The sequence below is a fragment of the Emys orbicularis genome, chromosome 3 (genome assembly GCF_028017835.1).
Source record: "Emys orbicularis isolate rEmyOrb1 chromosome 3, rEmyOrb1.hap1, whole genome shotgun sequence".
Taxonomy (NCBI): Eukaryota; Metazoa; Chordata; order Testudines; family Emydidae; genus Emys; species Emys orbicularis.
In genome coordinates this window covers 186,278,878-186,306,305 of record NC_088685.1, presented here as the reverse complement: position 1 = coordinate 186,306,305, position 27,428 = coordinate 186,278,878, and the positions used below count along the sequence as shown (strand labels likewise).

Here is a 27,428-nt window from a genome sequence, read left to right as displayed (position 1 = left end):
TGTTGGCTGGATCATTAGCTTCTCTGACCTGGTACTGATGGAGAGTGCAACATGAACATTGATCCATGCACCCCAAGACTCCATTTAGACTATACTATCACTCCTCTATGAAGGATTCACACAAGTCTACCAGCCTCGCTTTAGCTGTGTACTTGGGGCTACATTGATGTAGGGGACATCATAAAGGCTCTCCTTACTGCAAAGAATGCAACCCTTTATCAAAGTCATATGTAATGGATTCCTTTCCTGCTTCCCAATCTTATTAATCTTGTTTTTTCCTTTAATTGAATTAATTACATTTTAACACAAAAGAAAAACGACACACAGATAACTAATAGGTTTGTTCAAAGCACCCAACATTTCTCAGTGAAGAAACAGATACTAATGTAACAGGAATCACCTCTTGGACATTGTACAGGAAGTCCTGCTTGGGAAGCATAGGAAAGAAAACTTTCACATTTCTGTCTCCTGTTTCCAATCTGTACACTCATTCCAAAAGCAGTCTGATAGGATTAATTTCTAGGAAGTGGTCATAACACATCCTTTTCTCTCACACAAAATTTGCTTTGTTATTCCTTCAGAACTTTTAAAGACTACTAGAGTGTATTAATTTACATCTCCTTGTACTTGTGGTCTTTAATTTGGCTTATTATACACTGTGTCATTGTCTACCACAGTTTGAATTTCATTGTGCTTGAGTTTTTGGCAGGCACACTATGAAAGCGAAGTTTGGAAAACACTCAGTATTTTCTTTGCCAATGGGGACAGTGTGTTTAATGGAGCAAGAAAAGCTTTTTGAGGTCAGCTCCACAAAGTGTTTCACCTGAGTTCCTCTAAGGTCTAGGTTACAGGTTTGAGAATCTTGCATATGAGAGGTTATCTGAGGATTTTGGTAGGCAGCTCACTTTCTGCTTTTATAATTAGTCACTGTTAGGCATCAAAGGCACATAATGAAAGATCACATTGAGAATGACTCACCACACATTAAGTGGTAGGGGCCGCTGCTGGCTTGTCCAAAAATACGTGTTGCCCCTGTAATGGCTAGAGAGCCAGAGAGTTACTTGGTACAGCAGTTTGATACCAGGTTAGCGTGAGGACGCTGACCCATCCTCCCCAGGTGACCGGAAAAGACGGGGGGCTACTTATATCCACATCAGTGCAGGCAAAGACCTCTTTTACCTGGACCAGGAAGAGCAGTGCCCACCCTCCCACCCATGAAAATAGTTAAATACCAGGTTTTTGTCATGATCCACTGTGGGTATCATGTTAGTCGCTCCTTTATCAGGGGACAGGAGATTGGCCAAGGCGTGATTTTTTTTTCACCTTCTTCATAGTCATTTGCAGGCTTAGTTGGGGCAAAAAATGAAATAGAGTTTAGGCTATGATGTTGCAATCCATGACATAAATGTGACAACATCCCCGGGGTACAATCTGGAACTGTGGGACCACTGTGCTCCCTTCACTCTCCAGCCTGGATTGTCTCTATGGGCAATGGGTGAAGCTTCCCCTTGGGGAGGCTAGCCCACTGCCCCTCCTCTTCTAGTTGAGGCCACACCCCCACTCGCTGGTCTAAGCCCTCCCCCCCCCCAATGGCCCCATCTGGGGCAGGGGAGGGGGGCTGAGAGCTTGACCACAGTCAGAGTTGAGCTCTCGGCCTTGGCTGGGACCACGGCAGAACTTTTGGCCCTGGCTGGAACTCTGTGACTGGAGCCCCTCTCCTGTTCCGTCCCTTCAGCCCACAGCTCTGTCTCGCCCAATGCTTTACCAGTGACAAGCAGTGAACCCATCCAGGCGCTGTTATCACTCAGCCACCAGCATGTATAAGTACAACCAGCTAAGTTGCATGAAGGCTCCCCAAGTCCCTCATGAACCATACACAGAAAAAGGCAAACAAATCTCCCAATACCCCAACCTTGCACCCCAGGAATATGCCATCTTGCATTGCTCAAGACCTTGAGTTTATTAATTAGTTCACCACTTCATCAAAGGAAAAGTGGACATGCACCAGTCTTTGTAACCTAAGCAGATTTCCAAAACACTTTAGACAAACTCACTGGTAAGGATAAAATATTAAAATAAGTTTATTGACTACAGAAAGGTAGATTTTAAGTTATTATAAGTGGTAGGCATAAAAGGCAGAGACAGTTACCAAAGAAAATAAAAAGTAAGCACACAGTCTAAATCCTAAACATTATTAGACTAAGCAGTATTTGGATGAAGCAATTTTCCTCACCACTGGATGTTTGAAGGTAGGTTACAGTCCTTAATATGCAGGCTTTCCCTTTAAGCCTAGGATAGGTCTCCTCAGTTCAAATCTTTGTCTCCCCAGCATTCTTGTTGCCTTCAGCATAGGTAGAGTAGGAGAAAGGTAAAAGTATGATGCCACTGTCCCCTATTTTATATCCTCAGTCTAAGTGCCTGGAAAACAGTAGCCCAGATTTGTCCTGGTGGGCTTTGGGCTTGTCCCAGAGTTGAGCAAACCTTCTGGTGTGGTCTTGTGCAACTGAGTCATAGGCTTTATCTACACTAGCACTTTTGTTGGTAAAACAATTGTTGGTCAGGAGTGTAAAAAACCCACCTCCCTGAATTGACATAAGTTTCACCGACAAAAGTGCCAGTGTGAACAGTGCTACCACCGCTCGTTGGAGATGGTTAAATTATGCTGGCAGGAGAGCTCTCTCCTGTCAGCATAGAGCGGCAACGTGGGAGACCTTACAGCGGCGCAGCTGCAGTGGTACAGCTGTGCCATTGTAAGGTTCGTTGTGTATTCACAGACATAGATTTGAGCATATCCCATTGTGTTGTGTTTGCCAAACTCTCTTGCAGAATTGTAAATCCATGGTTTACAACTCCCCTGCTGATTAATGGTCATTTAATGCCCGCCTTTGTTGTTGTCACTGGAGAATTAGCGTGGACAACTCCCAGATATTTCAATAACAACCATACAGCAAAATCTCAACTTCATACATACTAATGATATACATATTTTGACAGAACAATGGGTTTAGTAGACCGTGACTTTTCCTATGATATCTTACATGGTATGCTTTGTATAATATATCACCACCATATACAAATTATGAATATGGAGGTTACAGGATGCTATTTTGAGGTACAGTGTGTCACAGTATGTGGGTGGGGGGCAGATGTCCAGTGCAGGTATACCGTAAGGATGGCATACAGTGATCAGATAAATGGATTAGTAAAAGATTTAAAGGAGATAGTCAGCACTTCTATGAATGGTACAGCAGGGAGCCAACCCCCACCCGCCTTTGTAGCCCCAACCCCACCCTAACCCTCATTCGAGGGTGTATACCAAGGTCACAGCAGCTGGGGACCAGGATGAGTAAAGGAGGAGGGCTGACAGTAGACCCCCAACCCCCGGGTATATGTAAATGATTATAGGATTACCTGCACTGTACAATTTTATCTGCTGGGTACTCCCAGACATTTAGGAATAAAATTGCAGGCTAATTAAACCACATCCAGTATCTCCTGTCCTTCTTCTGGCATACACAGATAGCTCCTAGATTTGGTTATTTCTATGATTCAGTCCCATTCAGAGAACACATCAGTGCTTTAAAATGAAATTTACAAAGGTAGCATATGACTTCAGCTATAACTTGTTCCTTATTCAAAAGCCTTTTAAAAAAAACGACAGTGTGTTATAAGGTTGCATTGAATTATGAGATTAATTAGTGAGAGCTATTTAATATCTGGAAAGTTTGCAACAATTTTTTATTTAGATGAAGGATCATAATGATTGCATTCAAAATTATCCTCTGACTTCAAAACTCACCATGGATTCACTCCATTCTCTCTGACGTCATATCCAGCTACTCCTTTTCCTGCTCACTCTGCTCTTTTCACCTTAACCACTTCTATCTCCTTCCTTCTTCTTCCTCCTTCATTCCCAGTGTTGGAAATTGGTCTTAATTGCTGCTTCTTCCTTTCCTCACTGAGTCACCAATTCATGTTTTTAAAGCTCACCCAATAAACACTCTCTTTTGTCCCTTCTTAACACTCTAAGGGTATGTCTACACTACAGGATTAATTCGAATTTATATAATTCGAATTTAGGAAACCGATTTTGTAAAATCGAATGTATTCGGCCACACTAGGCACCATTAATTCGGTGGTTTGCGTCCAAGCTACCATAGTAGCATCGATTTCCAGAGCGTTGCATTGTGGGTAGCTTTTACATAGCTATCCCATAGTTCCCGCAGTCTCCACCCCCCTTGGAATTCTGGGTTGAGACCCCAGTGCATGATGGGGCCAAAAACATTGTCGCAGGTAGTTCTGGGTACAGCCTCCCCCTCCCTCCCTGAAAGCAACGGCAGACAACCATTTCGCGCCTTTTTTCCTGAGTGAACTCTGCAGACTCCATTCTGCATCAAGCATGGATCCCGTTGTGCTCCAGAACGCAGTCTTGAACATTATAAACACCTCGCGCTTTCTCGTGGAGTTTATGCTTACACAGGACCAGAAAAAAGAGGCGAGGAGGAGGAGGAGGCGGCGATTGCAGCGCAGCGACCAGCGTGATGAGGACATGGACACGGACACAGAATTCTCTGAGACCGCGGGCCCCGGTGCTTTGGAGATTATGATGTTAATGGGCCAGGTTATAGGCTTTGAACGCCGATTCTGGGCCCGGGAAACAAGCACAGACTGGTGGGACCGCATAGTGTTGCAGGTGTGGGACGATTCCCAGTGGCTGAGAAACTTTCGCATGCGTAAGGGCACTTTCATGGAACTTTGTGACTTGCTTTCCCCTGCCCTGAAGCGCCAGAATACCAAGATGAGAGCAGCCCTCACAGTTGAGAAGCGAGTGGCGATAGCCCTGTGGAAGCTTGCAACGCCAGACAGCTACCGGTCAGTCGGGAATCAATTTGGAGTGGGCAAATCTACTGTGGGGGCTGCTGTGATGCAAGTAGCCAAAGCAATCACGGAGGTGCTGCTACGAAAGGTAGTGACTCTGGGAAATGTGCAGGTCATAGTGGATGGCTTTGCTGCAATGGGATTCCCTAACTGTGGTGGGGCGATAGATGGAACCCATATTCCTATCTTGGCACCGGAGCACCAGGGTACCCAGTACATAAACCGCAAGGGGTACTTCTCAATGGTGCTGCAAGCACTTGTGGATCACAAGGGACGTTTCACCAACATCCATGTGGGCTGGCCGGGAAGGGTTCATGACGCTCGCGTCTTCAGGAACACCAATCTGTTTAAACGGCTGCAGCAAGGGACTTACTTTCCGGACCAGAAAATAACCGTGGGGGATGTTGAAATGCCAATTGTTATTCTTGGGGACCCAGCCTACCCCTTAATGCCATGGCTCATGAAGCCATACACAGGCAGCCTGGACAGGAGTCAGGAGTTGTTCAACTACAGGCTGAGCAAGTGCAGAATGGTGGTAGAATGTGCATTTGGCCGTTTAAAAGGTCGCTGGCGATCCTTATTGACTCGCTCAGACCTCAGCCAAACCAATATCCCCATTGTTATTACTGCTTGCTGTGTGCTTCACAATCTCTGTGAGAGCAAGGGGGAGACCTTTATGGCAGGGTGGGAGGCTGAGGCAAATCGCCTGGCTGCTGATTACTCGCAGCCAGACACCAGGGCGATTAGAAGAGCACACGATGAAGCGCTGCGCATTAGGGAAGCTTTGAAAACCAGTTTCATGACTGGCCAGGCTACAGTGTGAAATTTATGTTTGTTTATCCTTCCTGAAAACCCGCCCCCTTTATTGACTCATTCTCTGTAAGGAACCCACCCTCCCCCTTCCCCCAGCTTGCTTTCAAAGGAAATAAAGTCACCATTGTTTAAAAATCATTTATTCTTTATGAATTGATTAGAAAAAGAGGGAGAGAACCTGAGTGGGGTTTGGGAGGAGGATCAGCGGGAAGGAAAAGCCCAGTAAAAAAAGGTTAAGAAAATGGCAGCCTTTTGCTTGGGCTGTCCACTGGGGTGGAATGGGAGGGTGTACGGAGCCTCCCCCCCCCGTGTTCTTACACATCTGGGTGTGGAGGCTATGGAAAATGGTGAGGAGGTAGGGGGGTTATACAGGGGCTGTAGCGGCACAGAACCTGAGTGGGGTTTGGGAGGAGGATCTGCGGGAAGGAAAAGCCCAGTAAAAAAAGGTTAAAAAAATGGCAGCCTTTTGCTTGGGCTGTCCACTGGGGTGGAATGGGAGGGTGTATGGAGCCTCCCCCCCCGTGTTCTTACACGTCTGGGTGTGGAGGCTATGGAACATGGTGAGGAGGTAGGGGGGTTATACAGGGGCTGTAGCGGCACTCGGTTCTCCAGCAGCCGTTCCTGAAGCTCCACCAGACGCCGGAGCATGTCTGTTTGCTCACGCAGCAGCCCCAGCGTTGCTTCCCGACTCCTCTGATCTTCCTGCCGCCACCTCTCATCTCGAGCGTCTCTCCTCTCCTCACGTTGGTCCCTTCTGTCCTCACGTTGGTCCCTCATGTCCTCACGTTGGTCCCTCCTGTCCTCACGGTCACTGGCTTCTTTCCTATACTTGCAAACCGTCTCCTTCCACTCATTCAGATGAGCTCTTTCATTCCTGGTGGATTGCATGATTTCGGAAAACATCTCTTCTCTCGTTTTTTTTTTACGACGCCTTATCTGGGATAGCCTTCGGGAAGGAGGAGGGAGGCTTGAAACATTTGCACCTGCTGGAGGGAGTGAAAAAAGGAGAGAATTTTTTTAAAAGATACATTTTTCAGAACAATGCTTATACTCTTTCACGGTGTATACTATTCACATTACATAGCACATGTGATTTCTGTGCAAGGTCGCATTTTGCCTCTTAATATTGAGTGCCTGTGGCTTTGCTGCTAGACATCACAGACGCAGGTCGGGGCAACAGAATTCACCTTGCATGCTGCCATGGTAAGCCACTGTCTTTAGGCTTCTGCGCCCTGCTTTCCCACATACCAAGCAAAGCCCGTTGTGCTGCAGTTTTCCTGTTAGCTTGTTTTCTGCTGCTGAAGGTTAACACCCCCCCCCCATCCAATTCTCTGGGATGAGTGCTTTATCCCTCCCCCCACCGCGTGGCTGGTATCAGGGAAGATCCCTGCAGGAACCAAACTAACACCCCCCCCCCCCACCCGCCATGAATTCTCTGGGATGAGTGCTTTATCCCTCCCCCCACCGCGTGGCTGGTATCAGGGAAGATCCCTGCAGGAACCAAACTAACACCCCCCCCCCCCACCCGCCATGAATTCTCTGGGATGAGTGCTTTATCCCTCCCCCCACCGCGTGGCTGGTATCAGGGAAGATCCCTGCAGGAACCAAACTAACACCCCCCCCCCCACCCGCCATGAATTCTCTGGGATGAGTGCTTTATCCCTCCCCCCACCGCGTGGCTGGTATCAGGGAAGATCCCTGCAGGAACCAAACTAACACCCCCCCCCCCCACCCGCCATGAATTCTCTGGGATGAGTGCTTTATCCCTCCCCCCACCGCGTGGCTGGTATCAGGGAAGATCCCTGCTAGCAAAACGCGAAAAACTCTGGGCCAATCCTCCCCCCCCCCCTTGCACTTGGCTAAATGCAGGGAAGGATTTCTTTTCAGCCACAGGCAAACAGCCCAGTAGGAACGGCCACCTCAGTCCCCTTAATTAAATTCCCTTATTTCAACCAGGTTACCCTAAGCGATATCACTCTCCTGAGGATTACACAGCAAGATAAAGAACGGATGTTGCTTGAATGCCAGCAAACACCGGGACCATACGCTGCCAGGCTCTGTCAGGCAATGATACCAGATTACTTGCTACTAGCATGGCGTGGTCAAGTGTCCTACCATGGAGGACGGAATAAGGCTGCACTGCCCAGAAACCTTGTGGCAAGGCTTTTGGAGTACCTCCAGGAGAGCTTCATGGAGATGTCCCTGGAGGATTTCCGCTCCATCCCCAGACATGTTAACAGACTTTTCCAGTAGCTGTACTGGCTGCGAATGCATCCCAAGTGCTCAGGGCAAATTAATCATTAAAAATGCTTGCTTTTAAACCATGTTTTATATTTTAAAAGGTAAACTCACCTGAGGTCCCTTCCATGGGGTCATGGTCTTGGGTGCTGGCTTGGGAGGCTTGGGAGGGTACTTCAGTCAGGGTGAGAAACAGTTCCTGGCTGTTGGGGAGAACGGAGAGCTGGGTGCTCTCTGCCAGCTCGTCCTCCTCCTCCTCCTCTTCCCCTTCCATGGAATCATCAGGTGTACCTGATGAGATTATCCCCAGCTCGGAATCCACAGTCAGAGGTGGGGTAGTGGTGGCGGCCCCCCCTAGAAATGCATTTAGCTCAGCGTAGAAGCGGCATGTCCGCGGCTCTGACCCGGAGCGACCGTTTGCCTCCTTTGCTTTTTGATAGGCTTGTCTGAGCTCCTTGACTTTCACGCGGCACTGATCTGTGTCCCTATTGTGGCCTCTCTCCATCATGCCCTTGGAAATTTTTTCATAAGTTTTGGCATTTCGTCTTTTCGAACGCAGTTCAGCTAGCACTGAATCCTCTCCCCATATAGAGATCAAATCCAGTACCTCCTGTACGGTCCATGCTGGTGCTCTTTTTCGATTATCAGCCTGCATGGTTACCTGTGCTGATGAGCTCTCTGTGGTCACCTGTGCTCTCCACGCTGTGCAAACAGGAAATGAAATTCAAATGTTCCCGGGGCTTTTCCTGTCCACCTGGCCAGTGCATGCGAGTTCAGATTGCTGGCCAGAGCGGTCACAATGGTGCACTGTGGGATAGCTCCTGGAGGCCAATAACATCGAATTGCGGCCACACTAACGCTAATTCGAATTGACAAATTCGATTTTGGCGCTACTCCGCTCGTCGGGGTGGAGTACAGAAATCGAATTAAAGGGCCCTTTAATTCGAATTAAATGGCTTCGTTGTGTGGACGGTTCCAGAGTTAATTCGAATTAAAGCCACTAAATCCGAATTAAAGGTGTAGTGTAGACCAGGCCTAACTCTCACATATATATTCTGAGCTAGTTTGTACCTAGCCATACATAGGAGAGAGAGGGGACAAGGACCTCTCCTGCATCTCTTCTCAGCCCTCACACAGGGACTGGAGGGGTCTAGGAAAATCTAGCCTGACAGCAGTACTAGCAAGCCCAGACAGTGAAAGTGGCCATGTGAGCACTATTAGAGCTGAACAGGCATGAGAGGAATATACTGTGCATCCTGTTGACATGTTCAGTTTCTAGATGAACAAATGGGAAGACACATAGCCCACTGCAATTAAGACTGAACGCTCTTTGGGAGCAGAGACCATGTTTTCCTGCATCTTGGTGCAGCATCTACAACGTAGCCCGATCTTGAGTGCCTCTTCTGGGCATTACCACAATACACATGGCAACAGGAGGCAATGACTAAAATTATCTAGACATCTTTGAATGAAAGACAATATAAATTAGACAGTTAATAATCTGAAAGCCTCCCAGTAGATTAGACTGACTGTAGCAGGAAATATGTATGCTCTATTTACCTCTAGACAATTTGCTCTAGAAGTGCTCCAAACACTGCTTAAGAGTTGAAGATGGTCAAACTCATTACCATCAGCTCAACATGAATTGGTTTGAATTGAAGATTGCAGCTAAGAAAACACTTATCAGCTAATGATGGCTTTCACTGGTGGAAAATAAACCTACTTCGTATCTTTGACAGTAAACTTCCATTTCATTATTTTGGCAGAGAATGTCACTCACTGTGCCACATAACACAATACAGTCATTTAACATGAAATGACACAATGCCAGTCTCTGCTGAAAAGTCCTCAGAAGAATAGAACAGAACTGTGTTGTATATAGAGAGTTTCCTGCTTAATGTATTAAAGAGTAGCTTTACATCTTAATGAGTTAAGTGCCAGTGGTGCTGTGACTGTGCAGGCAAACTGAGCAGCCATTATGTGTTCAGCAACTGCTCAGACAACAGTGGATGTTGAAACTTGTTTCTGGAGAGTGGGAATATTGGTCAAAACACTAGGGAAAGCTACTCTTTTCAAAGAGACATGGGTTGCCAAATTCATCCATGATGTAACTGCACAGTACAGAACACTGGAACACTACTGAGTCCAATAAATTACAGACTGAACTAATATTTAACCTTTGCTTGTATGACCTTCCATCTTCACCTCCTGTTAAAATATGGCTGTTCTGTGCTATTGCCATGATTCCATCCCCTTCTGTTCCAGCAGCGGAATGTTTATTCATCAAACATTCATACTGGTAGTGTATTATTCACAATCTTCCCATTTCAGTCATTCAGTCATGAAGAGGAAAAAAACACCATGTGATTGTTATTCATGTTGCGTGTCCAGTCAACTAACAGTTAAAATGAACAGTTTACAAACAATCCCTAGCCTGAAATGTGTTTGAGTATTTCAAACAATTTCAACTAATACATTCACAGAAATCAGGACTACATCAGGGCTTATTGTTGAGACATTTATGTCTCTGTTGCTGATGGTCAAATTATTCCTTTTGCATATTACAAAATTTAGTTTCTTTTGCAAACAAATTGTTTGTGAATTAATCCTCTGGGAATTACTTTAAGATAATCAATAAAACTGCCATGACAAAAATACAAACACACAGCTCCAAAGATATGTAAATAGATCACTCCATAGCATCTAGATCTGTTAGTAGCCCCAATAACAAAGGAGATAAAATAAAGGCATAGGAATCTTAGCCAAAAAAAAAAAAAAAAAAGGTATTGGGCTCACTAGCCAGCTCCAAACCTCAACTTTCTCATCAGGTTTCCGATGGCTCAGGCTCTACCAGTCATTGTCAGCCTAGCAACACCAGCATTAACGAGGAGCTGCAGACCACCACTTTAAAGTGTGTGCATAACTGCTACACAACCCCCAAACCCTCCTCTTCCACTCTCAGACACCCCCACCCTCCACCACCAGCAACTTGATTTTCCTGGCCCAGAGCCACCCCCTCCAGATCTGAGTGAGTGGCACTGTGACCCAACACATCAGGGTGCCGTACCACTCAGGTTTAACCTGGCCAAAAAGTGGTTGGTCCATGGTCCATGTGGGCATCCCCGCTCTTTGACCTACATTAACCTTTACTCAAGAGTATGCATTTGCCTGTTTGTCCACTTGCCCGTCCCCAGAAAACAGGTAAAGATAGTAGGTGTGCTGCGATGACTCAGGAAGAAAACAGACAAAGGAAGAATTTAGCAGTGTTAAAAAAAAAAAAAAACACCAAAAATATTTTCAAGAGACAGAGCAGGCTGTCACAGTTGCCTTGGGTAACTCACTTTGGGTATGTTTACACTGCAGCTGGGAACATGCTCAGAATAGCAATGTGGATGTTGCAGCATGGACTAGCCACTCAAGTACGGACCCAGGGGGTCAGGCAGGTTTGTATTTTGGGAGGCTAGCCTGGGTTGTCCACTATGCCACAATGTCCACACTGCTATTTTTAGCACAGCAGCTCCAGCGGAGCTAGTGTGAGTCTATCTCATGTGTGATGCTTGTTCCCAGCTGCAAGGTAGACATACTCTTAGGGGCATTTGCAGAGTAGTAAACTGACCATCAGGTGGCAGTCAGAAAACCTGAGTTCTATGCCTGACTTTGGGTATGTCTACACTACAGGATTAATCCGAATTTATATAATTCGAATTTAGGAAACCGATTTTATAAATTCGAATGTATTCGGCCACACTAGGCACCATTAATTCGGAATCATGAGTGATGTTGAGAAAGTGGATAAGGAAAAGTTATTTACTTATTCCCATAATACAAGAACTAGGGGTCACCAAATGAAATTAATAGGCAGCAGGTTTAAAACAAATAAAAGGAAGTTCTTCTTCACGCCGCGCACAGTAAACTTGTGGAACTCCTTACCTGAGGAGGTTGTGAAGGCTAGGACTATAACAATGTTTAAAAGGGGACTGGATAAATTCATGGTGGCTAAGTCCATAAATGGCTATTAGCCAGGATGGGTAAGAATGGTGTCCCTAGCCTCTGTTCGTCAGAGGATGGAGATGGATGGCAGGAGAGAGATCACTTGATCATTGCCTGTTAGGTTCACTCCCTCTGGGGCACCTGGCATTGGCCACTGTCGGTAGACAGATACTGGGCTAGATGGACCTTTGGTCTGACCCAGTACGGCCTTTCTTATGTTCTTATGTTCTTATGTTATGGTGTGCGTCCAAGCTACCGTAGTAGCATCGATTTCCAGAGCATTGCATTGTGGGTAGCCAATAACATCTAATTGCCAATAACATCGAATTGCGGCCACACTAACCTTAATTCGGATTAACAATACCGATTTTGACGCTACTCCTCTCGTCGAGGAGTACAGAAATCGAATTAAAGGGCTCTTTAATTCGAATTAAATGGCTTCGTTGTGTGGACGGGTCAAGCGTTAATTCGAATTAAAGCAGCTAAATCCGAATTAAAGTCGTAGTGTAGACCAGGCCTTTGTCATTGATGCACTTGGGCAAGTCACTTAGCTTCTCTGGGCTTCAATTACCTCCTTTGTTATATTCAGATACAAATGTTTATCTTCCTCCTTCTCGCCACTGAGACCTACAGACAAGAGTGCAACATAAATACAAAGTATTTCACTTGGCTGGAAAATGAGGGTAATGATGTCTATCTGTTTTAAACACTTACGCAAGTATTACACACACACGCCCTACCTCCTGTAAAGTATTATACTTTCCCTCCCCGCCTTCACCTCACCCCCATCCCATTACTGGTTTCCCTCATGTTCTGGTGCTTTTCCTTGACTCTAGTGTAGATAGATTGTGCTCCAGACACCTTGACAGAGCCTTTTGAAACTAATAAGTAGTTGCTGATACTCTCCGTAGGAAGGTACAGTCATCCTGAAAAATGAAATTTGCTGCACACGTTTCTCAGACTTCAGAGGATCTGCCACTTGTATTCTTTTGGAGGTTAGTATTGCACATTTTCAATCTTGTGGATGACTTTGAATATTTCCCCTCTTTGTTTCAGTGTGGCCATAAAACTGCTTTACCAGGTTTATATTTATGTGAAAGAATTTTCCAACAGTAAATTTTTTATAAGGATTTGGAGAATGATTGTGCATGTTTTGTGCAATTCTCACTAACAAGGACTCACTAGCGATCAGCTCTGCTGCATTTTCTAGTGTCTTTTTTAATAAAAAGAAGTCTACGCATGGTACTTTACAACTATTAATCTTTCAAAAACACATTTACAACCCAAGATACAGTGGGAAGCTTCAGCATCAATATAAAACTGACTGCCAAATTTTATGCAGTGTAGTTGTAGCTGTATCAGTCCCAGGATGTTAGAGACAAGGTGGGTGAGGTAATATCTTTTATTGGACCAACTTCTGTTGGTTAAGCTATGTCTACACTACAGTTTATGTCGGCATAACTTATATTGCTCAGGGGCATGAATAAACCACCCCCCTAAAGTGAAATAAATTACAATGAAATAAGTGCCAGTTGGACAGTCCTGTCAGCGGGAGAGCCACTCAAGTAGGTGGTTGTATTATGCCGATGGGAGAGCTCTCTCCTGTTGGCATAGTGTCTTCACCAGATGCGCTGCAGCAGCACAGCTGCATCGGTGCAGCTGTACAGCTGAAACACTGTATGTGTACTTTAGAGATACAAACTTTTGAAGCACAGAGCTTTTCTTCAGGTCTGGGAAAGGTATTCCGAGGGTCAGAGCTAAATGCAAAGTGGACGAGACTGTTTAGCAAAAGTAGTTAGCACATATTCTAAGGGACCATTCAAGGTAGAGTGGCTTATTAGCATATCTGCAGTCATAGGACAAAAAGAGGGGGTTAGTGGTTTACAGACTTTTGTAATGAGCCATAAATCCAATATCTCTATTCAGCCCATGATTTGTAGTGTCTAGCAGAGTTATGAATTTAAGCTCCCAGGCTTGTCTTTTGAAAGAGTTGTGCATGTTTTCTTTGAGGATGAGGACTCATAGGTAAGGCTACAATTTAGTCATGTGTATTTTTAATAAAAGTCATGGACAGGCCATGGGCAATAAACAAAAATTCATGATCGTGTGACCTGTCCATGACTTGTACTATAAATATCCCTGGCTAAATCTGGAGTGGCTGTCCCCAGGACCACCTGAGCAGCTGGCACTTGGACCAGCTACTCGGGTGGCCCTGGGGTCAGTCACACTGGCCACTGCAGAAGACATGGAGGTCGCGGAAAGTCATGGAATCTGTGACTTCCGCGACCTTTGTGACAGATACGGAGCCCTACTGATAGGTCACATATTGAGTAATTGCTTTGTGAAAAGTGTTCTCCGACAGGTGGCCCTTATGCTACTAAACTCTTTGTATGAAGCAAGTTTACCCCACTTGCTATCAACCAGGAATTAATCTGCATAAGAAGCAGGCTCCAATACACACCTTAAGTCTGAATTCAATAAATCTGTACACATCCTGGGTTAGTGAATAAATTTTTTGCAAAGGAAAGCATGACACTGCAAAGGACCACAAACAATATAATGGACCTAATTTTAGGCTACAGACCTTACAGCAGCACAGCCGTACCACTGCAGCTGTGCCACTGTAAGGTCTTCCGTGTTGCCGCTCTCTGCCGATGGGAGAAAGCTCGCCTGTTGGCATAATTAAACCATCCCCAATGAATGGCAGTAGTTATGTCAGTGGGAGATGCTCTCCTGTCAATATAGCGCTGTCCGCACTGGAACTTTTGTTGGTGAAACTTAGGTCTGTCATGGGGTGTGTTTTTTCACACCCCTGACTGATAAAAGTTTGTCCTAGTGTGGGAGGTCTGGTGCCCCCCTTTGAAAGAAAAAAAATTATTCCTGTCACTAAACTGTGGGAAACAAGAAATCTTAAAGTTGCTGTTTTATTCTGGGAACTCATAAATAATACAATGTTTGTGAACACCAGTGATGCAATTATTTTAAACCTCTTTGCAAATAAATATTGCATTGCTCTGTGTACAGAGGAGGACAGGCATCCTTCCATGACCCCAGTTAATTCCATGCGAGAACAATATTACAAGCTAGACAAAAGAGTTCCATTTAAGAGTTAGCATTTGGGAGGAGTGAAGTCCCTTGCAAGTATTCTTTAGCACATCTGTTTGTTCAGTCAAGCACCTCAAACAATTTTTTCCTCTTCAGAAGACTGATAACAAGATTTTAAAGGAGAAACAGTGTGCCTATATGGACTACAACCTAATACAAACGTAAGGACTCGACTCAGAAGGGTATACAGTTACTCCACAACTTGTGCTTGAGCACATGCTTAAAAACAAACAAATGTTTAAGTACTTTGGTAAACAAGGATGGATTTAAGCACATGCTTAAATGCCTTTGTGAATCAAGGGCTTGATCATTCAAGGTACTGAGCACACTAGCTCAATCCAGCAAAACATTTAAGCACATATTTAACTTTAAGCACACAAGAAGCCCAGTTGGCTTCCATGGGACTAGTTGTGTGCTGAAATGTAAGCATGTGCTTAAATGTTTAGCTGGATTTGCCCAGTGTGCTCAATCCCTTGCAGGACTGAACCCTAAATGAGGGCAAACAGGCAGTGTTCAGAAAGGGAGATGAAGTATTATAAAGTTATTATTTTTTCATCTTCATTGGACTAGGGCAAGTGTTACCACAATTGATGCTCTCTGATCATATGAACAATGGTGCAGTTTCTCAGCTAGTACAAATCCCAGCTCCAAATGGGGCTTGGCAATAACTGATGCCAGCTGAAGATCTGCCTCACTGTGTTCGGTGCTCACAATAACGTCTCTCTGTTTGCCAAGCCCTGGCATCGTAACAGTGGGCTGTCTCTGTATGAGCTCCTCCACCAACAAAATTATATATACGGTAGGCAACCTTTTTAATCTGGGACCAGGGTGAGAGAAATTATTAGCCCATCATGGGGAAACAGATTTTCACAATTAGACCTTGGAGTGCACTCTTTTCTAGCCCTGATTTTGAGAGCACGACTGAGACTAAGTGAAATCCTGTTTGGGGTTTTTCTGTGTCTTATATTTCCTTTTTTAATATTAACTTTTACTGTATGTGAGCCCCAAACTCTCCTTTTCTTCATTCATACAGTGTTGTGAACTCTCATGATTTTATTGAAAGTCAGGTGATATTTGATCTTTTTCTTAAAGCTTCAGGTCCTGGGAGTCATGTTAGTTCATGAGAATCTCCATTTTTATTTACAGTGCTCTCCATTTATAAAAATCACTGACATAAGTGATCAAAACCACTGGGACAAGATCACTCCTATACTAACTAAAATACTCCACTCGTAAGTGTAACCCTTCTGCCATCAGAGTTGGCAGCAACAAGGGCCGGGTTCAGTATCTAGGGGTTCCGTTTCAATAACACAATACAAAACCGGCTCGAGCCCCCATGCAGTGACCTGGGACAATTACATACCACACCCCTGGGCGCCTCTAAGAGGCAATACTTCCCCTCTCGCAAGCACAGAGTCTGAGTGTAGCAAAAGCCTTTTAATAAAGGAGGGAAACAATGCGGCATTATGTTGGGGAAACACCACAAACAGGATTCATAACACAAACCATGAGCAAAAGACCCACCCCCAAGTAAGTTTGGCAGTGTCCTTTTCCCCTCAGGGTCTTAAGTCCAGCAACCCAACAGTTACCCCCACCCACAGTTTCTGACCTTGGTCAGTGCAGCCCCAGGTTGGTTCTTGAGTCCAGCAACCCAACAGTCACCCCTCCCACAGTTTCTGTCCTTGGTCAGTGCAGCCCCCCAGAGTTCAGAAGTTCATCTGCAGAGTTTACCTCCCAGCCTGGGTGGAAGAACAGGAGGTATGGGGGCGGGGGGGAGAGAGAGAGAGAGGGCACCTTACATGCTCCGCTGCTCGGGTTGACGGCCGATTGCCATGCCTCTCCGTGGGGTTCTGCTGCAGTCTTCACCGCCAGCCACCCTGCTATCTGCTCCGCTAGCCGCGTCTCACACTATCCGCTAGCCACCCTCCTAGCTGCTCACCAACATGGAGTCATTTTATCAAATCTCATGTTTTTTAAGCAAATTATTTGATTTTTGGGACCCTGACAAGAATTTTAACTTCGGATTGGCAATACTGTCATTGTTCTAGGAAGAGGAGCTTCCTAACAGTTCCTGATATCATAAACAGGGAAGGCAATAGGAGAAAACACGTGCCTGAAAACAGACTGCTGCTTCAAAGATTAATCACAGCATAAGAAAATCCCATAGCAGGAGCCAAGAGCAGAGTGAGGAGGAGCATCCTTCCCTGAAAGACAACCTCATCACTCCCAGAGCAAGAGCAAAGCCGGCCATGTACACGGAATGGAGAGGGGAATTACAAAATCATGTTTGGCTACAGAAAGCTGCAGGACACTGGTGTGATGGAGCAGTCTCTCTACTGCCCTTAAGTATGTCTTCAGGTATCCCAGTGTCTCACTTAAAATTTGCCTCAGCTCCTTTTCAACCTCTCTGCTCAGCATCACAGTTCTCCTGTATTGTCTCACTTCTCTAAAAGCTGGACTACCAGCATGGACCAACAACTGAGTTTCAACCAAGTTGGCATTGCAACACAGAGCACCACCACCTCAGTTAAAAGTCTATGGAACAGGCAGCAATCAGCTACAGAACAACACACAACAGAAGGTTAACTTGCCCCTTCTGAGTTTGTAGTTTTGTACATGATACTGCATTCTTGGTGCATTGTTTTCCTCCTGACCTGCATTTCTCTTGCCTTTCCTGGTCAGTATCTCTGCTGACATTTAGCGATGTGCACTCATTACAAGTTGACTCTAGGATCACAAGATTTTGCAGCAGAGTGAAGCTGCACTACTTTGATTCCTTGCATCAAAATGGAGAAGGTGCAAAACTCCCCCTTTTCAGACAATACACTCTATATAAAAGCCACTGTACAGCCATGAAAGCCTCTGTGTAACCTTTTATGTGACTTGGTAAAATGTATTGTACCTCTCGGTCTTATGAAGCTTTCCAAAAAGGTCATATTTGGAAGCTCTTTCTTTCCCATTAAGTAATCTGGCTTCTATTGAAATTAATATTTCACAGTCAGTGTGTTTATTAGGTTCCCTTGAAATAGGGCTCTGAAATATGAAAGATGTTACTATACAGTGAGGGAAAAGTTCAGTTAGACATTAGAGAAAAAGTATAAGGCAATCAAAAGTTTGATATATGCCATGCCCAGTTAAACCCTGCTGTCTCTTCATTATGTTACAGAGGCGGGGGTGGGGGTGCACATCCTACTAGTAACACTGGGTTCTTTTTCTCCACATGTAACCCACATATCTCCTGGCTTTGGTGCTGTGAGTCTGCTATGGCCTTAGCTAAGGGCCATGTGGCTTTTAGCTTATGCACTAGAGACTCATGCATTTAGCTTCAGAGATCCCAGGTTTGATCCTGCCAGCCAATGATTGGGTTCTGTCAGTGTTATACCCCACCCCCCTACCCCCCCGTGAGCAAAAATTATATCTTGGAGTAGGGAGAGTATAGGGATTCAATATAAACAAAATACAAACATTCCTCATGATATTTTAAAGCATTTGATGTACTGAGGGCAGCAAGTTCATGTGAAAGGGTCAGATTATTAGCCAAAAGTATTGAGCCATTTTGGATGAATGATTCCCCCCCCCCATCCATTCCTCTAATTCACCTATAGAGCCCTATAAATTCATAGACACATCACTAGAAGCATTACTTAGCTTTTATTTTAACTACATTATTCAATTTTATACACAAAAGTTTATCGTTTTAACCATTTCCAAAAGCATTTTCTTGATTTTCAGCCACTTCAGTAATTATAGATAAGCTGCCCTCAGGTGTCATGTGACAGGGAATATTATTCTGCCTATTATGGTTACAGCTTTGTCTGCATTTCTAGCATAAAACCTATTTGTCAGCTGTTTATAACTCAGCTGTGAAAATTGCTATGCCAGGTCTCAGGCTGAAGTAAACATCCTTCCCCCGCCCCCTCCCCCCCACACACACACATACACACACACACATTAGTAAAGGGGAAACAACAGTTTACTAACCAACAGTGGTTTACATATCACTGCTGCCTGTGCTACCACAGCTACTATTTATGCTCACATGCTCAATGAGAGCTAGCATGAATATGGGTATGTGAACTGGGAATCACAGCCCTAGCCTGTAGTGTAGAAATAGCCTAAAAGTTTGTATCTTTGTTTTCTCTCCTTGTCAGATGGTTTTTTCCTCATTCACAAAATTCAGACTCAGACTTTAAGGTCAGAAGGGGCCATCAAGACCATCTAGTCTAACCTCCTGCACATTGTAGGCCACAGAACCTCACCCACCCACTCCTGTAATAGATCCCTAATCTCTGGCTGAGTTACTGAAGTCCTTATGGTTTAAAGACAGAAAATCCACCATTTACATTAGTTACATTAATCTGCAAATGACCTGTGCCCCATGCTGCAGAGGAAGGTGAAAAAAACGTAAGGTCTCTGCCAATCTGACCTGGGACAATATTCCTTCCCGACTGCAGATATGGTGATCATATGGGCAAGATATACCAGCCAGACATCTGGGAAAGAATTCTCTGTAGTAACTCAAAGCCTTTTATTCAAGGAGTGTGGTGGAATCTGCATGGAATCTGGTAGGGGTGCTATGCCTTTGCTCAGATTAGGCATGATAAAGATTTGCTCACAAATGGAAAATGTAGAAAGAATTTATGCTGCAATTCCACAATAGTCAAAAGCCTGAGCTTTCGGTTCCATGAGACCACATTATATTAGCCACCATAATAATCAAGGAAAGACTGAAAATATGAGGCTTTTTCATTCCATTAGTAATTATTCATTCAAATGCTTTCCTTTGTATGATAGTATAAATTAAATGGCAAACTTCCCTTAAATTTCTTTAGTCAAATATATATTTTTGTTTGATTAAAGCTGCTCAGTCATTATTGTCAAGAATAAAGAAAGGAAATCATAATGCATGCTTCTTTTAAAAAATAAATAAATTTTAGCCTGCTTATCCATAGTACAAGAAGAAAAACTGACAAGGCACTAAGTTTGGCTGGTGGAAAATTAATCTGGGTCACTCCATAGTACAGTTGCCATGGCAACTGCATTCAAAATGTAGCAGGCAAGCTCTTCATCAATGTTAATATAACATCAGGCATTCTTTGCAAATTTTTAATCAATGTAAACCATAAAGCATCCTTCATAACTAAGTCTGAATCAAAAGTAAAGCTTGCATGGTCTACTCCTCTCCTTTGTCAAATCCCTGTCACACATCTCTCTCCTGCTGTATTTAAGAAGCTTGAAACGTCATTTTGCTGTAATATAGTTTTAAATACAGAAATTTCATGAAACATTTCCCATAAAATACATTGAATTTTACTAGCAGTATGTGTCCAAGCAGTTAAAATGAGAGGATTAAATGAAGGTTTTCCATGAGTACATTTATTTAATACCTGTACTTCCACTGTAAAGCCCTGGGCCAAATTCTAACCTCAGCAATACCAACTTAAATCCAGAATAACTCCATTGGCTTGAAAGGAGATGCTCTAGGTTTATGCCAGTGTAACTGCTCAGAATCTGACCTCCTGTTTTGAAGAGTATTATAACTTGACCCAAAAAACTTGCTCCAGGCTTAAACTTTTCATCATCTGTAGTCTAAAGCCAAGACTTTTTAAATTTTTTTTTTTACATATATATTGAAAAATGTTGGCTCAGAAGTTTTCAGGTTATAGAATTTTTTTAAGGTAAACTTTTTTGTGGTTTCAGAAGCTTGTTTTAACTCCTATAACTCAAATACAGTTAAGTATTTTTAAACTGAATTTACCGTCAGCTATGACTGTATAGAAACACAGAGGGTTTAGATGGAAAAGTCCTAGAAATCATTCATTTCCTTGCCAGTGTTGGGTTGTCTCCAGTTTGGGTTTGGTTTAATTTTAGAGTCTACACCTGAGAAAGGAGGACTTCTAATCCTTTCCTTTCATACAAGACCTCAGTGTAAGGAAGTTTTCTGCTATTAACTTAAAAAAGAGAAAATTTGAATTTCATCCTGTTGCTCTGAACTCCTGCAAACTTGTGTGGTCTGAGCACATCTTTACGATTTCAGCTAATTTTTTTTCTGTTTTAACATCCTTCATATACCTGTAGATTATATCCCCCACTCTCCTGTCTATTTGTGTATTTGCTATAGCAGGAATCACCAGCTGGCACTGTTACCTAGAGTTTACAAGTTTTCACAGCATGCAGTCACTGGTTTGTCTTTGAAACAATGCTGTCCAGCTGTGAGTTTTCCAATGTGGTTTCCTTCCTGGGGAGCTGTGAGAAGCAATAAAGGGTTTGCTTTTTGCCTCAATCTCTTTAATTAGAGTCAATTATTGAGGTAGAGTTGCTCCCTAGCAACTGGGCACTGGTATTTGAGCTGAGATCCCTGTAAGAGTAGACTACCTATGTGCTCTTTATAACCACCTTTGTTCAAGGACTGGAGTGTAAATCTGCAAAACAAACAAGTTGCACTAAGAATATGCCTAGAGTCTATTACTGATTTCTCCTCCAATGAGAAGCTGACCTGCAAAGCTCCCCCAACCCTGACATCTTCTACTGCTTAGCAGAGAGCAAGATAACATACATGTATAGGGACCAAACCCTTTTAAAAAGGGCCAGTTTTGCCTAAGGTAGGGTTACCTCATTATGACACCAACCTTGGAAGCTAAACTGTGCAGGTGGATAGGTCCATCCACAGGTATCAGCTTGTAGAATAGAGGCCTAAATCCAGTACTATCTAAGCTTCCCTATACCTATAAGGAATACCATGAATACCACAAATACTGAACTAAATTAATTTTAATATACTATTTATTACCAACATCAAGAATTCAAATACAAGTCACGCCCCAAAAAACGTGAGTGGGGGGGTTGTTTAACACATCTGCAGTTCTTTTGATATGCCTGCTGCTCTGAGCTTTTAAGGGTCATATTTTCAAACACTTCACTGACAACACAATAGTTTGCAATGTGATCTGAGAAACATTTTAAAGGAGTTGTAGATCATAGAATCATAGAATATCAGGGTTGGAAGGGACCTCAGGAGGTCATATAGTCCAACCCCCTGCTCAAAGCAGGACCAATTCCCAACTAAATCATCCCAGCCAGGGCTTTGTCAAGCCAGGCCTTAAAAACCTCCAAGGAAGGAGATTCCACCACCTCCCTAGGTAACGCATTCCAGTGCTTCACCACCCTCCTAGTGAAATAGTGTTTCCTAATATCCAACCTAGACCTCCCCCCACTGCAACTTGAGACCATTGCTCCTTGTTCTGTCATCTGCCACCACTGAGAACAGCCGAGCTCCATCCTCTTTGGAACCCCCCTTCAGGTAGTTGAAAGCAGCTATCAAATCCCCCCTCATTCTTCTCTTCTGGAGACTAAACAATCCCAGTTCCCTCAGCCTCTCCTCATAAGTCATGTGCTCCAGACCCCTAATCATTTTTGTTGCCCTCCGCTGGACTCTTTCCAATTTTTTCACATCCTTCTTGTAGTGTGGGCCCCAAAACTGGACACAGTATTCCAGATGAGGCCTCACCAATGTCGAATAAAGGGGAACAATCACGTTCCTCGATCTGCTGGCAATGCCCCTACTTATACAGCCCAAAATGCCGTTAGCCTTCTTGGCAACAAGAGCACACTGTTGACTCATATCCAGCTTCTCGTCCACTGTGACCCCTAGGTCCTTTTCTGCAGAACTGCTACCTAGCCATTCGGTCCCTAGTCTGTAGCAGTGCATAGGATTCTTCCATCCTAAGTGCAGGACTCTGCACTTGTCCTTGTTGAACCTCATCAGGTTTTTTTTGGCCCAATCCTCTAATTTGTCTAGGTCCCTCTGTATCCGATCCCTACCCTCCAGTGTATCTATCATGCCTCCCAGTTTAGTGTCATCTGCAAACTTGCTGAGAGTGCAGTCCACACCATCCTCCAGATCATTAATAAAGATATTAAACAAAACCGGCCCCAGGACCGACCCTTGGGGCACGCCGCTTGAAACCGGCTGCCAACTAGACATGGAGCCATTGATCACTACCCGTTGAGCCCGACGATCTAGCCAGCTTTCTATCCACCTTACAGTCCATTCATCCAGCCCATACTTCTTTAACTTGGCGGCAAGAATACTGTGGGAGACCGTACCAAAAGCTTGATGAGCTAAACAAATCAACTCAAAGCAAAAATTTTGTGGGCATAATAGAACTATGTTGCAAATTCTGAATCACCAAAGCAGGTACACGCCGTACTGCAGTAAAGATGGAATTAAATAGAGGGAGGGTCTCCAAAACAGTATTCCATTCTATCAGAATGATTTCACATAGCCAGTCTGCCATTTTAGAACCTTCACCCTCTTAGTCTTAAACTCTGCTGTGTTTATTTCTAGTGAAAAGTTCAGTAACAAAATAATAAAACTGAATTACAAGAAACATATGTGCGCACGCACACACACACACACACACAATTTTGAGCAAGAAATTACCAAACTAGCAAAACATTTTCCAACAGAGGATTTCTCACAAGAAAGCAGCTCAGCAAAGGAAGAAACTGGTATTCAGTAAATTAAAACTCTTCCTTCGTGCTCTACAGTTCCATCAACAGCAATAGAAAACAAAAGAAAAACTTCACGAGGAGAAATAAGACAGTTATAAAAAAGCTCTGGCAAGACCATTCACCAAATAAAGTGGAAGCCATTTCAGAATTCATCTCCTGTGACAGGTAGAACAGACTTTTTATGACTTCACTAGTGTCCTCAGAGATGCTTAAGAGGGAGACAGCAAATGGCTCTGATGAGATTTAACTGTCCTCTCTTACCAGCCGGAGAGGAGGGAGGAGCTTTTCTAGTAGAGCTGACCAGAAGTTGACAATTTAGTTTCATGGCAACTTTTGAGGTTTCAGAATTTGTTTTCATTCCACACTAAAGTAAACCCAAAGCCTTTTGGATGTTTTTGCAAAAATTCAGTTGTGTTGAAATATCGGTTTTGGATCCAAAACTGAGCTTTTTGATTTGGGAAAGTGTGTGTTTGTGTCTCTCTCTGAGCTGGTGGTTAGGGCACTGGGCTGGGAAACTCAGATCCCAGTCCCTGCTCTACCTGATTTAGAGTTTTCATCCCTGATCACTCTGAATCAGGTAGAGCAAGGATTTGAACTTGCGTCTCCCACATTCCAGGCTAGAGTGTGCATGGATAAAAGAGATCTTTTCCTCTCCCCTCCCCGCAAAAAAAGAAAACTTTCAGACAAAAACTTGGTCAAAACAGATGTCTCCATAGAACGTTTCAGCTTCAGTAAAAACAGCATATTTAAATTAAATGAATTTTTGTGGAAAATATTCTGACCATCTCTATTCACTGGATAGTAGCATCCCCTAGAACCTTTCTTTCTTGTGGTTAAGTACACTTCCCTTTGTTATAGAAATTCCTGTCCGTTCCAGCTGAGGAATAAGGAGAGACGGACACAGCTAATCAAGCAAGGAGCCCCGGGAGGGGCGATCCGTTTATTTCAATTGCAATTGGGTTCGAGCTTATAAGTCAGCAAGAACAAAGAAAACACTTACACCAAAGCATTATATGCAGTTGACTATGATAATTTATCGCTCTATGATTGGCCAAAATTTGCTATTATTACCATACATAATTAGCAAGCTACATATATCTGCCCCTCTTATGACCCCTTATTGTTCATCTACTTGCTCCCCCCTTTTCGTTATTTTGCAAACCAAGCAGTTAGTTATCTACAGGATGCAGGCACAGAAAGTTCCATTGTCTCCAGGTTTGGAGTTTGGCTACATTTCCTCTTGAAGGAACTTCCTGAGTTAAGATATAGCTGACGCTGCATGTTTTCCATGTGTACGTGACAAATTTGCCCCCTGGCAGTTAAGTAGAATAATTTTATATCATCTTTATTATACGTATTTATATAAATGTACCATGACTGAGGAAATTTTGAAGTCTCAAAGTGTCTGTACCACTCATCACATCGTTACAGAATGCTGACCATCAGTCATTCTAATCAAATATTTTGATGGTGTGTCAGCATGTCACAATGAAGACAAAAGGCAATAGGCCAAATTCATCACTGGTGAAATCTCATTAACTTCAGTGGAATTAAATCAGAAATGAATCTGACTTAATGATTCCTGACTCTAAATCACAACCCAAATTTAGAAAAAAAAAAAATCTTGTCTAAAACCTCTAATCCAGCCTGGTAGCTATAATGTATAAATGCTAACCTTAAAACACAAGGGAACATTCAATATTCTACTGTTTGATAATCATTAAGCATGGTATTGCCACAGTTTCAGGGCAACTGCATCTGTATTGCCCTTCCATGGTCCATCAAGGCCACCCATTTTTAGGCTTCTGTCTCCTAGCTGTTACCTCTCTTGGGTGGAAACCTGTATCTCACTCCCTCCTGAGGATTTTTATGACTGTGGAGCTTCTGGATTTACACAGTGATATTCCCAGCAAGACAGACTGCCTAACCTGGCCAACACCCATATTTTGCTTACTCTTCAAAGGCTATGACTAGTATATTGCCTACAGTTATGAGTTGCCACACAGTTCCTTCTAAGCAAGCACATTTATTCTTAAGGTAAAAGCATTACAGAAAAAAAAATCAACAGGATAAAAGAACCTACATACATGCTAAAAGCTTACCATAGATCATTCAGTCTTATGGAGCCCTAGTAGATCAAGTGCTTCTGCAAGGATTGTTCCCACCCACCCAGGGGACAGAAACTCCTAGCTGTTTGCTGGATCAGAAAGAAGGTCCTGAGTCATTTTCACTCAGGCTATTTAGCCAGAAGTCCTTTGTTTATCAGTTGGTCTCTGGAAAACGCACTTATGCGAGCTCCCCCAGAAGGTGATACTTCGAGAGATGGGGGCGGGGGAGAGTTGGAGGAGGTTACCTAGCTGATCTGCCTTAATCACTGTTTATAGCTCCTAGATGATCTGTAGTAGCCATCCACCATGGAACAGAGCATAAACTTACATAAACCATTCATTTAAAACAATGGACCCCAAAGATATTGCAGGAAGTTGCCCTATCTTGCACAATATCTTACAGGATGCAGATATTCAGGAATTAATGCCAGAAACAAACTTGTTCTCCTGAAAGCTCATGTCAGCTCTGTAAGGTCAGAAGGAAATTGGAAGTGTTTTTAAAAAGATACAGACAGCACATTTTCTGTTCCTGTGAACCTAACAAAGAAGTTACTATCTGTAGCAATGAGCCTGAAGAAGAACAGTAGAATAGCAGAGCTTCTTCTAGTGTTTAAACACCTCATTCCACTGGGGTTTCCAGTTTTATGGTCCCTAATGAGGAAAAAAGAGATTTTGCAGCTGTGTTACAGATTTGGCACCATAGATGTCCAGCAAAAAAACCACACTGCTACAATAGGACAGAATGTGAAAAAAAAATACAACTTTGGTAATTAAATATTAAATAACTGTAAGCAGCAGCCACTCTGCTACATATTTGCATCTAAACAGCCTTAATTTTTGTTTATTTGTTCCTGTAAAAATGTTCAATGCATCAGGGCTCATCTTCTAAAGAATCATACATACAACCGAATACATACAATTTAGAGCTGGGTGAGCTACAAAACATCAAGATGTTATTCTATTCTGGAACCCAATTTTAAATGTAGATTGGCATACTGCTAGTCAGAGGCACCCTACTAAAACAAACAAAAGTAGCTTTATGAAAAAACAGCCATCTGATGAAGGCAATCATAGGGCATACAACTCAAACCATGGAAAACAAACTATATGAACCACATCTATTGAGATGGAACCCCAAATACTTTACATTCTGTATATATTAGTGAAGACCGCAGAATATTTTTGAATTCTTTGGGTGAAATTTAAATGGTGTTATTTCATATACATAACAGTATTATTTACATTAAGAAAGACTTCTCAAAGGCTGTTTAGTTACCATATATACTTGATCATAAGCTGGTTCATTTATAAGCCAACCCCACCCAAGATGGATAAGTAAAAAGGGAAAAATTGTATGACCCGTTCATAAACCGACCCTATAATTCAGGGGTCGGCAAACTTTGGCTCCCAGGCCATCAGGATAAGTTGCTGGCGGGCTGAAATGGTTTGTTTACCTCAAGCGTGCCAGCTGCTTACCGGGACAGCAACTGGTGGGGAATTCTTTGGGGGAGGGGAGAAGCTGGGCATCAGGGGAGTAACCCCTGTGACCACCCCCCATATGACCACACCCCTAGCCCGGGACCCCCACACTCTCCCCATCCCATCCCTTCCCACCTTATCTGGGGAGGGCCAGGAGAGGATGTCTCTGGCTTGGCTGCAGCTGCTCCAGCAGGCTGGGCAGCACGACCGCAGGCTGCTCCAGCAGGCCAGACCGGGCAGCGCGGCTGCAGCATGTTCCAGCGGGCTGGGCTGGGCGGCACGGCTGCAACGTGCTCCGGCGCC

At 43.7% G+C, this 27,428-nt stretch overlaps 1 protein-coding gene across 24 annotated transcripts in view; it reads right to left on the bottom strand.

Annotated features, from left to right (window-relative positions):
- NRXN1 (neurexin 1) overlaps window positions 1-27,428 on the bottom strand; it is a 1,214,702-nt gene that overhangs the window by 947,992 nt on the left and 239,282 nt on the right. For 4 of the 24 annotated variants that reach the window (XM_065401747.1, XM_065401749.1, XM_065401763.1 and 1 more), the window contains exons 5-6: window positions 18,420-18,442; window positions 10,865-10,886 (exon numbers count right to left, since the gene is read on the bottom strand). The exons of the other annotated variants lie outside the window; for them this stretch is intronic. In XM_065401747.1, the coding sequence (XP_065257819.1) occupies window positions 10,865-10,886; window positions 18,420-18,442 (45 nt within the window). The remainder of the gene's footprint in view (window positions 1-10,864; window positions 10,887-18,419; window positions 18,443-27,428) is intronic. 24 annotated transcript variants of the gene reach the window in all.